General features: G+C 40.8%; 1 protein-coding gene across 1 annotated transcript in view; it reads left to right on the top strand.

The window, feature by feature from the left end:
* Positions 1 to 12,804, top strand: part of DNAH10 (dynein axonemal heavy chain 10) — a 1,963,751-nt gene that overhangs the window by 1,713,549 nt on the left and 237,398 nt on the right. The window contains exons 65-66 of the mRNA XM_086942901.1: positions 4,996 to 5,269; positions 10,202 to 10,306. Of these exons, the coding sequence (XP_086799027.1) occupies positions 4,996 to 5,269; positions 10,202 to 10,306 (379 nt within the window). The remainder of the gene's footprint in view (positions 1 to 4,995; positions 5,270 to 10,201; positions 10,307 to 12,804) is intronic.

The following is a 12,804-nucleotide window of genomic DNA, read 5'->3' as shown; positions in this document are numbered from 1 at the left end:
ACTGAGTTGTGCCTCAAAGCTGCTTTCCTTTCCTCTTTCTTTCTTTGACCTCCGCCGTGTAGGATATCTTTACAAGCAGAAGGGCGCTTTTCAATCAGCGGCCCCCTCCCCTGATGTCCGGTTAAAGGTTTTTCCGCGTCTTTAGCTACTTTGCACAGCCACAGTGTTTTTGGTAGTTCTCAGGCTACATCACCATAAAAGCAGCGTACTTTTCTCAGAGAGCGTTTGCCTTTTCAATATCACTTGTCACTTGAACACATCGAACACATCGAACTCATCGCGAAAACCTCAATGCAGCATTAAATGCCGCACAGAAAGAAAGCAGGCAGAACAGCAGGGGTCCGAGCTAGCAGAGTCGCCTCAAGCCCCGATCACCCGGACGCCATCTTGTCCCCACAACCACCCAAAAGAACTGGCTATTCTTAAAGAAGTGAAAAGACCTTCCACGAGGAGATCGTATGCCTTCAAGTGGAAGCGTTTCTTCTTATGGTGTGTGGACAATGGACATGCTTCCATCCGAGGTCAGGAACAGGTGATTTTACCATACTGTCTGCATTTGGCTAAATTTGGTCTTCAGTTTGTTTCTATCAAAGACCACCTTGCAGCTTTCACAGCCTATAGGAAGTCCCCCAACCAGACTTCTTTGTTTAGGATTCCTGTGGTTAAAAAAAATTCTTGAGGGCTTGAGAAAGGTTTACCCACCAGTCAGGTCTCCCTCTCCTCCATGGGAGCTTAACATTGTGTTAACTATGTTGTTGGGGGCTCCTTTCGAGCCTATTCATAAAGCTCCTTACAGTATTTAACATGGAAAGCCGCGTTCCTGGTGGCCATTAATTCTGCTCACAGGGTGAGTGAGATCCAGGCTCTTTGCTGTAAGGAACCTTTCCTCAGAACACATCCTTCTTTTTTACCTAAAGTAGTCTCAGACTTTCATATTAATCAGACTATCACTTAACCTACTTTTTTTCCGAAACCTCCGGAAAGATCTCTCCACTCCTTAGATCTCAAGAGGGTTCTGAAGTTTTATTTGGACAGAAGAAAGACACTGAGGAAATCAGAACATTTGTTTATAAACTATGACCCTGTTAACACAGGCTCTGCAGTTTCTTATATTCTACTGTCATACCAATTGGCCAACAAATCCCTTCCGGGGAAGCCTAAGGCCCATTCCACTAGAGGGAAAGCTTCTACCACGGCTCTCCTGAGGAATGTCCCAGTGGCAGAAATTTGTAAAGCAGCTACATGGAGATCAGTTAATACGTTTACTCGCCACTACTGTTTAGATGCTGACACGCAGGCAGATGCTCAGGTTGGGCAGGCCTCGCTGAGAAACCTGTTTGCTAATACTGTTTAACATGAGTATTTCCTGGAAGAGAAGGATGAGTTACTTACCTGTAATCCTAATTCTCTTCAAGGGGTATACTCATCGAAGTCATAAGCAACCCTCCCACCTCCCCGGACGAGCATTTACAGTTTATACTGTATTTTTGCATTTTGGATGCAGGTTCCTTCAGGTTTCCTATACCGTACAAAAGGAGTGACCTAACTGTCACCTGTGGTGCATGCTGGGAGCAGAGGGCTCCTGCAGGCCTTAAAGGCAAAGTGCTCAGGGTCTCTAAGGCCTTAAAGGCGAGGTGCCAGTTTCCTTTACTGTACAAGGATGTTATTTATTTATGCAGCCTTCTTCAGGCTTCAGGCTAATTGCCTGCCATTACCTCTTTTCTTTTATGAAAATAAAAGGTTATTGCGGAATGCTATTGCTGTGCATGTCCTTCTCTTACAATAAATGTATATGTATTATTTTCATACTAGAGAAATATATGTAACTCTGGCTTCTTAGCCTATTGGATATGTTTAGGGCTGCATATTTTTTATGTTATACATGTATATGTATGTATTTATTGCATACTATGTACTCCTTTTCTACTACATACACATATATACGTATTTTTTTATATATGCTCCGGGTTCCCACACGCGGGCTGAGATAATTCAGTGCTTATGACTTTGATGAGTATACCCCAGGAAGAGGACTAAGATTACAGGTAACTAACTTGTCCTTCTTGTCGCTTCAGATTGAGCACATAGAGTCTGATATTCCGAGCTGTTGAGCATGTCCATTGGTCATCTGATCATGCTGTCTCTTTTGGAAGATCTTCTGTCAAAGCAGCAAGGTCTTGAACTCGAACCTGTTAATGGTTCGACTTCAGGCTTGGAGATTGAGCGGTGACCGTTGACAGCCTTTGACCTTCTGCCTGAAATCTGTAATGTCATTTTGGCAGCCAGACGTACCACCACCAAGACAGTATATGCCTGCCCTTGTGGCACGTTTGTGGCATGGTGTGCAGTATGACCGGTTTACCCCTATCTGCTCCCATTTCACAGGTTCTATTATTTTTCTCTCACCCTGGCCCAGCAGGGCTTTGCATTGGGCACACTGGGGGGTTATTTGTCTGCCAGATCAGCCTTCTCTTTTCAAGTTCCCTATTCCCCTATTGTAAATAGATTTCTTAAGGTCTTCAACCTATGTTTTCCCCAGCCCCCTTCATTATGCCTCAGTGGGACCTCTTTCCTATCTGATGTTCACTCCCTTTGAGCCACTCCCTAACTGTCCAACTAGACTATTTACCATCAAGATAGCCTTTCTTGTGGTAATAACATCTGCCTAGAGGGTTAGCAAGTTACAGGCGATATCATCATACTGTCCTTATGTTACATTCCTGGGATATGCTGGTCCTTCGGACTCAATAGTCCTTCGGACTCGATCGTCCTTCTTACTGAAGGTGGTGATCCCGTTCTATGTAGGCCAGTCTAATACCCTGCCTACATTTTACATTCTGCCTCATCCCTCCAAAGAACGAGGAGTGTCACCCCCGGCTGGACCTACAAAGAGCATTTCTACCTTGATTTCACAAAAGAGTTCTGAGTGGATGACCAACTCTTCATGGGGTATGTCGGAGCTCGTACAGAAACAGACTATCTCACAACGGATTGTGCTATGTATCAAAATCGGCTACAGACTCTCCACGAAGCAACCACCTGATGGCTTGTGTGCTCCTTCCACCAAAGCCAATGCTACAACAACTTCCAGTGCAGGACATCTGCCAGGCAGCAACATGGGCATCTTTGGACACATTTACCACGCACTACTGCATGGATAGTCAGGTCCGTAGGATGGACACTTTGCCCATACAGTCCCGCCGGACTTTCTAGTGTGAATTTGTTTTGCAGACGCACCTCTGGGGAGATATTGCTTGGGTATCAATTTGAAGGTAAGGAATCTGCAGCTAGAAGTTTATTTCAGATGAACAAATTACTTACCTTCGGTAACGTTTTGTCTGGTAGAGACTAAGTAGCCGCGGATTCTTTACTGACCCATCCCTCTCTTTTTTAGATTTAGGGCTGTTCCCCCTTCAGGGACCTAGTTTCACACTTCCGTGGTCAGTACTACTCGTGGCTCTGTGCTTCTGGCATGGAAAGATGTGAAAAGAAACTGAAGTAGGCGTGCTGGGATGGCGCCTACATAGGCACCATGCACGTCACTTCTAGCGTGGACGACGCTACGCGGAGCCCAAGGAAACCACCTCCTGCTCATTAAAAATTTCCGGATCCAGTCTGACGCCTGGGGATAATTATAAGTTATAATTATTTTTTTAACTTTTCCGTCTGTATTTATCCATATTCATTTTTTGCCCATTTTGTCTGTGTTGATGCATATTTATTTTGTGTTTTGCGTAAAAATTAAGTTGTAAACTGAACATTTCCATATTTATTTAACCGATAGACACGCACTCCTAATTTCCTGTCTGGCATTATTTTAGCTATTTAATCTGCCAAATGTTACATAACAGTACACTGGTAAATATTAGCATTATACCACAAATTTATGTTGACAAATGCAGTTATTTAAATAAATTCACCCTCCTAATTTCACGTCCGGCATTATTTTAGCTATTTAATCTGCCAAATGTTACATAACAGTACACTGGTAAATATTAGCATTATACCACAAATTTATGTTGACAAATGCAATTATTTAAATAAATTCACCCTGATTTTCAATGTCTCATGCTGTCCATCTGCTCAGCTGTTGGGCTATAATTCATGAAAGACAGCATGAAGGATCACTTAAAAGAAGCACCATTTTATGCATTTATCCACTTTTAAAAATAAATGCAGACAGAAAACACATTGTTTTCTGCCTGTATTTATCTGTAAACATCCATAAAAACGGAAAACAGGGAGCCTTAATTAAAAGTTAAGGGATCTGTGGCTATATTGAGGTTCTACCCTATAAGGCTTTACAGAAGGTGAGTAAGTTGTTCTTCATCGAACGCCTCTTTTAATGAGCACGATTGGTGTTCTGCATTGTTTATCTTGGACCATGTTGTTAATACATCTACTTTGTCACTTTAAGCCTTATGTCTTCAATAAAAACTCTTAGATATGTGTAGATGTACAATAGTACACCTGCCCCCTTTAGTTAAGCATTTACAAAGTATAGGGCACTGTAAAGTGCACATGTTCATACACCAGCAGCTAGCACTTCAATGACGAGCGTCAGCTTTAGGACCACTCTTCCTCTACTTTACAATGTGCTCTAGGAAAGTGTTCCTCAAATCAGAGCAAGTATGAGGTATGCAGTCCAAAAATAGTATCTACCTCCTTGTCTTTAACAAAATAATAATTATTTCTGTGCATGCAAGGAACATCTGCATTATTGTTGATACATGGTCCAAGGATAACTTCATTGATGTATGCAAGCAATTCATGATTCAAAATATTGTGAGTGGGCGGGCTCTTTATGGGTGTTTGTGTACATGCAGGTATGTGTTTCACCAAAGTGATCAAGTGATGTCACACCGTTTTCCTTGATGGCATTCAGCGTTCCCTTTCTGAGAAAAGGGGATTCTCATGATGTTCATGACTATTGACAAATTAACTGATAAAGCATGTTTGAAATGGATTTTCCTTTTGCCTCTCATTACATATTAGGTGTCGGAAAAACTGGCATTGGCAGCTACAACAGCAATCGACATTGACAGGCTGCGGGATGGTTATCGACCAGCAGCCAAGAGAGGGGGTATCCTATTCTTTGTTTTATCTGAGATGGCACTGGTAAACTCAATGTATCAGTACTCGTTGTCCTCTTTCCTGGCCGTCTTCGGTTTCTCACTACGGAAGTCTTTCCCCGATGCCATTCTGAACAGAAGACTTAAGAACATCATGGACACTCTGACTTTCAATGTGTACAACTATGGTTGCACAGGTGAGTGTGGATGACGCTTATAGTGCCTATTTCCTATTTTGGATAGTAGTGTATTCTTAATGACCTCCATAATATAAGAGTAAATTAGATTTGAGACCAGACATAAACCGTCTTTAGAAATACATAGTTAAAACTGAGGAAGTTTGCAATGTAAGTATCAAGCTTTTCAAAGTTAACTGAAGGTTTTCAAAGGATAACATGGCTTTAAGTATCTTGTTCATCTTTTGTTTTTGCCACTCACTCACCATCCCCTAGCACTTAAGCAAAAACTAAAAGATTCTTGTGGTGCTAATGAGACAAAGTGTCTACCTTGTGATGTATTCTGTTGTTGGTAGGTTTGGGAGGTCACTTCTACAATCCTTGGTATTTTGGGAAATGGACATCTATGATGTGTGCCTAAAGAATCCTTATACTGTATCATGTGACAGAGGATTGTTTAATGTTGTTAAAATACTGTAGGCCAATTAGTTCAGCATCATAATTACAACATATTACTAACTGCTGTTCCTAGATGGGAGATAAATATCTAGCAATAGGAAGAGAGGATTGTTAAATAAAGTTGTTGTCAGATGTAAGCAGACTAGCGTATCTATGCATTGCAATCAATTCTAGATTGAAAACGGTACAAATGTTAGAATGCTGTACAATTACGAGATGCCTGTTGCTATCATTTAGTTATTTAAACTAATTAAGTTTCCATGAACATTGATGCTGCATGTTTTTACATTTCCCCTTGGAACCTGTAACAAAGATTTTGTACAGCAAGTGTCTCTATTGTGGTCATTTATTGCCTCACTGGTGTGCATCTTTCATGTCACAGTTGATCTTTCACTATTATGGTTGATTTTTGCATTCTGTGATATACGGAACCTTGATTTGAAATTTTATGATGCACAAATATTTTATAATTGGCTATGGCAGTTTGGTCTGCCCACCAGGTTCTCCTTGGTCACCTCAAATAAAAAGGTGCACTCTAAAGCAACTTGCCCATAAGGATACTCATGCACATTCACCAGTTTGTTATGTTTGGGTATCTTAAAACAATTCATATCTTTCCTTTGGCCGACTGTGCCTGTGTCCCCATTCTTCCATGCCATATCTTTTTACTCTGAAGAAAACGAGAAGACACATACTGTTGGTTCAGGACTTGTACAACTGATCACTTGTCAGACCAAACAATAATCTTCATTTTGGCCAGTGCATCTTAAAATATGATCATTAGCAATATTGAAAACAGTTCTTAAAACTGTATGTTCAATCACAGATGACTGTTCTTCCACAAGTTAGGTCAGAGCATCTCATATCATTTTCACACTGCTATTGCAACAAAACCCCTCTTTCCCGCTACATCTGTCTAAAACAGGGAAACTCTTTTGGCAACATTTCTCACCTACAGAGATAAACACTGTTAAACTACTTCAATTAAATATCTAATACTTTCAGATCAACCTTCAGTCTCTGTTAGAGCCTCAAATGTTCAGATAAAAAAAAGGAAATTGTGCTCCCCGGGAACAGATAGAAGTTATACAACTTTCCATCTTTAGCAAACTCCAACCACGAGTAATTTTTTGGGTAAGCCTAGATTTCACATCAAGCCCCATTCTCCTTTCTCCCTCATTCATGGTGACAATTGGATACAAAAGGATGTTTATCAATTATCTTTAACGTGAAATGGGTTGTTGAGGTGTATAATAATTCACTGCAAATATTTAAAAGGACATTTATATGTTTTATGGTAGGCTGATAATTTTATTTATATTTATGTCTGCCACATAACCTGTCTAATTTCTGTTTGTTTTCCCTTCTAGTACATGGTTTAGATTATACATTCTTAAGCCTTCTTTCAAATTATTTTAGTTAGTTCTTGTTAGGCATAAATGGTATATAATAAAAAAGCAAATATGTAGGTTTGTAAAATAGTAAAATCATTTAAATAAATATTCATCCAATGAATTACTTGAATGTCTGACCTTGCTGTCGATGATTGATTATGATTACCATCAATATCTGTATTGGGAAACAAATGATCTTCACATTTTCTCCTAACATTATGTAGTGTGCTTTAGAAAAGAGTATTGTGTTTGACTCCATTGATTTCACACCACGCAACCCTTCTTGACAGAAATCGAAGGATCAAGCCAAGCATCCTTAAAGTCTAGTAGGCGTAGGTGCCTGAATATAATGCTCAATTAGTTCAGGATTGTCAAAGGAAACCCAAAGACAGCAAAATATGCTGCAGGTGAGATGCCATTATTGAATTTACCATAAGGCTTTTAGGTTTGGCCACAGAAAGGTTTAGATGCCTGGAAGAACTCGTGTCATCAATACCTCAAAAGTTATATTAAGAATTGCAGACTGAAAGTAGGCCATGAATCAACCCCTTCAGCCATGATTTTCACATGTTTTTCATGGCTGCCTTTGTTTGTATGGCCTGTCTATCAAGGCCAAGGCAATTGCCATTGAGCATTGTGATGGGGCAAATATCATTTTTTTAGACTAGAATCTATATATACTCTTTGGTGCATTTATATTGCTGGCACAATTGCTGGTGTGTGCCTTCTTTGTATAGGACGTGCTGCTTTTTAGTTGTCTTAGCCTACTGTAAAATGACTGTGCTACTCTCTAATTGTCCTTGTATGTTTATTTATTTACTTTGCTGTTGGATTTCTAGCATTGTTTTGTTCACAAAGTAAAGCTGGAAGCACAGAGGCTATCTTCAAGGTTCAACGAAATACTGGGCTTTGTCAAAAACATCTGCTCTTCAATACTTTGCTGTGTATGCTTTTTTAGTTTACTATTTACAAGCCAAACTTCATCTTCTGACTCATTTTAATAATAGTGTTCTTTGAGAGAGAAGCCTAATTCTGTTCATGCAGTCAGTTTAGGAAGGGGTCCCTACTCCCAGCTTCCACTATATTGTAGCCCAAGATGTTGCTTCAACATGGGCTTTTTTTCTAGGACAGTTGGGAGCAACATACCCAAAGCCATCAATTACCAATTTTTCTGTTTAAATTAGTTTTATTATTGACATCAGACACAGTATACACAGCAGAACATACAGTGCAATGACATAGCGATAAAACGAAACAGCCAAACCGCTGGGGGACCCATGACCCCTGACCCTGCAGACGTTGCTGGTAATGTTGAGCAAGACGAGGTCGTCCCCATCCCACAACAAGCTCCTGAGTCTCTGCACTGTTCAATAGTATTCTGTGCGCTTTGATTAGCTCAATGATGAAGTAAAGAAGAGTGAACTTCCCCCCCACCCCCCAAAACCTGGGACCCCCCCCCACAACCAGTGTGCCATATCTGTCTCGCCTAGACCGCCTTAGAGGAGGCTCCGCAGCCAGTGTCAGTGTCGTTCTGAGCTGTGTTATCCGGGCGTTCTGTGAGGCGTAATAAGCGAAGGTATTTGGGGCAGGTGATTTCATGGAATTCTTGAGACAACAACGAGAGCAGCGGCTTCCAGGTCTCTTGGAAGGTAGCCGTTGTATGGGTTAGCGTGGCCTGGATGCGCTCCATCCCTAATGTATACCAGAGTTTGTGGAGCCATCCCGTATGTGTTGGCCGTGTGGTGGACCCCCAAAGGGAGAGTATGTGTTGCGTTACTGCCTGGATCGCAATGCCCATCTGACGCCCCCTGATAGATTTTAAAGGGAAAGTAAGTGCATTTGGGAGGTCTAGGATGGTGTATGCGGGGAATTGTGGGATTTCCGTATCCCAGGTTTTATCTATGTCGTTGAGGACCGAGGTCCAATAATCCTGAACTGCTGGGCAGTCCCACAAGAGATGTGACAGCGTGCCCATTACCCCGCACCCCCTCCAACATAACTCGCTCCTAGAAGGGTTGCCCCTGGGGTAAGGTACCAATATGTGGCTATCTTCATTGCTGCTTCTCTACCAGCAGTGTTCTTCGCAGTGTGGTTGGCCCTGTAGTATATCAATTGCCATTCTTGAGCAGTCAAAGTCCCCCCTAATTCCTGCTCCCACCTTCTTTGCACTGCAGAGTGTTGCGGTTCGGGGTCAGGAGTGAGCAGCTTGTAGAGGTCCGTAATAAGACCCCGATCAGAGTCTTTAGTTGCCAGCCACTTCTCAAATGCGGTTAAACGTCTGCTAACTGAGGGTTGTATGTCAGGCTGTAGGAGCCAGTGTTGCAGTTGGAAATACTGGAAGAGTTGCGGCGAGGAGAGGTCGTATCCCTGGGATATGTCAGCAAGTGGCTCAATTACCAATTTTTAAACAAAAATCCAGAACTATTGACAATTTTTTACATAACCATAAAACTGTTATCTTTCCGTGCAATAATCATATTGCATCTGGGAGAAAAAGTCTGCTATTATGCCAGACAGTGTGCTTCCTTCCTCCCAGTTTATGCACTTTTTGAATCGTTGAACACTTTTGGTTAGGCTAGGCTTAGGTTAGTGGTAGTACAGATCTTGGCCATACATTTATGAATGCATTTTAAGTTCCAAGATTGAGCACTTTTAATTCTCCACCTTCAAATCATAATGTAACACTCATTCACTATGTTATTGATATAGAACGTCTAATGGATATTTTCTCTCACAAAATCCTCACTTTAACCCCTCTCCTTCGTGCCAAGTGTGCAATCTGCAGGTGTAATGATGTTGATTAGAAAGAGATGTATAGAAGGCAAGTAACTTGTTGTTCCAACTTATGTGACCCATCATGGCTGGATCCTTCTTATGTACCTATGTATCATTGATTACAACCAAGCTGACGAGGATGCTTCAAGCCTGGATAGACCTGTAAAAAAGTTCCCATCAATAAAATACATTTGACAATTATAGTTTATGCCTGTCCTATTTCCAATTTAGAGATATTTATATGTTGTACGAAATAGCCTCTTTAAGGCTGCTGTCAGCCTATAAATGGAAGTTTAACTAAAGTCTATTTTTGTTCTCTTTGTAGGGTTATTTGAAAAACATAAGTTACTGTTTTCATTCAACATGACAATCAAGATCGAACAAGCAGACAACAGAGTGCCACAAGATGAACTTGAATTCTTTTTGAAAGGTAATAAACTAAAGTAACAGATTACACCAAACTATTTTCTGGAAACAGTCTCTTAACATTTGTCATGTTTTGGTATTACACAACTTTTGTGTTTTTTAGCCCTACCATTCGCTGCAACAACTAGTCACATCTCTTGTGAATCTGTCGATTTCAAACTAATTTTCTGACACTCTTATCTCTTACCTTGTCTACAAATTCTAGGGCCAGATTTATCAACATACCCTTTTGCGATTTCTAAATAGCGATTTTTAAGGAATCGCTATTTAGAAATCGCAAAATGGTATGTATGTAGAAAATCGCTATATTTTAGCGATTTCTTAAAATTCCTTAATTGCGATTAGCAAATTGCTAATCGCAATTAAGGAATATTTACCCATTCATTTCTATGGGCCAGGAGGCCCATAGGAATCAATGTGAAATTATTCTCAATTTGCGATTCGCAATTTGCTAATCGCAAATTGAGAATAATTTCAAGGGTGCAGGGGTGTCTCAAGAACACCCTGCTGCACCCCTGAAAATGACATGTTTGTGCATATGGCGAACATACATGCCCTAAGGGCATGTATGTGCGTCACATGGCCCTTTACAAATTGCATAAAGGGCCATGTGACACTCATACATGCCCTAAGGGCATGTATGAGCGTCACATGGCCCTTTACAAATTGCATAAAGTGCATTTGTAACAGAAATCGCAAAGTACCACCAACTTTGCGATTTCTTAGCCTAAATTCGCAATTCTGAAATGGTTGATACATCGCATGTAAGAAATGCTTAGGCAATATTTGCGATTCCTTAATATTGCGAGGCATTTTTCTTCATACATACATACCATTTTACTATTTTTTAGTCGCAAACGCTGTTTTTTAGCGATTCGCAGCGTTTGCGACTAAAAAATAGCTTGATACATCTGCCCCCTAGTGCCAACATGTATTCTAATGGTTATTGCTACAGATTCCCTATCTTTAAAAGTATCTTGTCTTCTAGCTCCCAGGAACCACTGCGCAGGGAATTTAATTTCTGTAACAGGATATCACACAAACCACACCAACCAAACATGGCATCATCCTAATGAGTAAATGGCTGCCTTACATGTAACCACTTCAGTTTTCTTATTTGTATTCCGGTTTAATGACTCTGGGCCAAGCAAAGGGGCCATGTCCCACAGTTCTAATGGTCGCAGACGTTTGACTTTATTTAACCCTTTTTGCCGTTGAGCTCCTAAATGCAAAGGAGGCCTTTACTAAGAAAAGCTAAGTGCAGGTGAGAATTTCAAAAATGGATGTCTGTGCATATGGTGCTAAGAATGCCACAATGACATTTGAAATTTCAAGGTTTTCTTGGCATGGTCTGAAAAAACTGCAAGTCAAGGAAAACAAAAATGACTGTTATGTCAGGTTTACTACCTTGGAACCATGGGCTTTCTTCTTCTTCTACTATCATGGCTAGAACAACCATGAGAGTCCTTAGGAGAGAGCATCCTGAAAGTGAATCTCAGTTTTCTATTTGTTTGCACTGCAGTGCTATAGCAATAGCACAATGTGTTGTATGTCAATTACACTGGCAAAATATAACGTACTGACATTCTTCTGAAAATAGCATATTCTCTTAACACTGAGGATAAACTTTAACTGGTTCTGTAAATGTTTGATAAACAAGTCTGTTATGTAGTGTTGCATGTGAAATTGCGGGGATGTAGAACGGAGTTAACTCCTTGGACGCACTCTTAGACATTAAAGTTTGAAAGATATTAGGCAAATATAACGCAAATCAGTTTTTAGAGATAGTGCAGGTGCATCATTTCCCAAATGACTTGCTGCTGAAGAAAGTAACCCAATCTAAAATGCTGTTTAAACTGCAGAAAGAAATGGAACCGTTGCATAGACTGGGGTGATCCCTTGGTTCATTGACATGGTGATGAACACTTGTGTAAAGAACGCATTTCCACTACTAGAGAGAGTCACGTGCATAAAGCAGAAGATGTATTTAATCCCCCTGCACATTACTATTCAGGTGCCTCCTTTTTGCAGGGTAATAAGCCTAATGGCATCCTGCATTCTTCTGGTACATCTGGCAAAGCTGATGATGAGGTCACAGAAGGGAGCATTCAGGAGTCAGTAGTTACAACATCGGGGTGACTTTACAGATTGTCTGATAGTTAAGTGGGATATCTGCCACTATCTATTATATTGGACTCTGTGTTTCAAGTTACTAAAGGTCGGGGTTGTGTTGTTCTAGAATGTCCGGTCAAGTAGCAACAGATACCTTAAGTAGTAGGTGGCGTATATCAAGCAACCTAATGTGAGTGATCTTTTCTCAGTATGTGAGAGACAGTATCTAATAGCGACTTCTAGCCACAGATCCCTGACCTTAGAATTATCCCCAGGTGTCAGACTGAATCGGGAATGTTGTTAGTGACCAGTACCCCTGCGCGTTGGTTGATGGCGTTGTTTGGCTCCACCTGGCGGTGTTCACATTGTCAGCGCTGAAAGTGACATGCG

This window comes from Lissotriton vulgaris, chromosome 11 (genome assembly GCF_964263255.1).
Source record: "Lissotriton vulgaris chromosome 11, aLisVul1.2, whole genome shotgun sequence".
In the NCBI taxonomy this organism is placed as follows: Eukaryota; Metazoa; Chordata; class Amphibia; order Caudata; family Salamandridae; genus Lissotriton; species Lissotriton vulgaris.
Note: the sequence above shows the minus strand (reverse complement) of the source record. Positions and strands in the feature narration are given on the sequence as shown.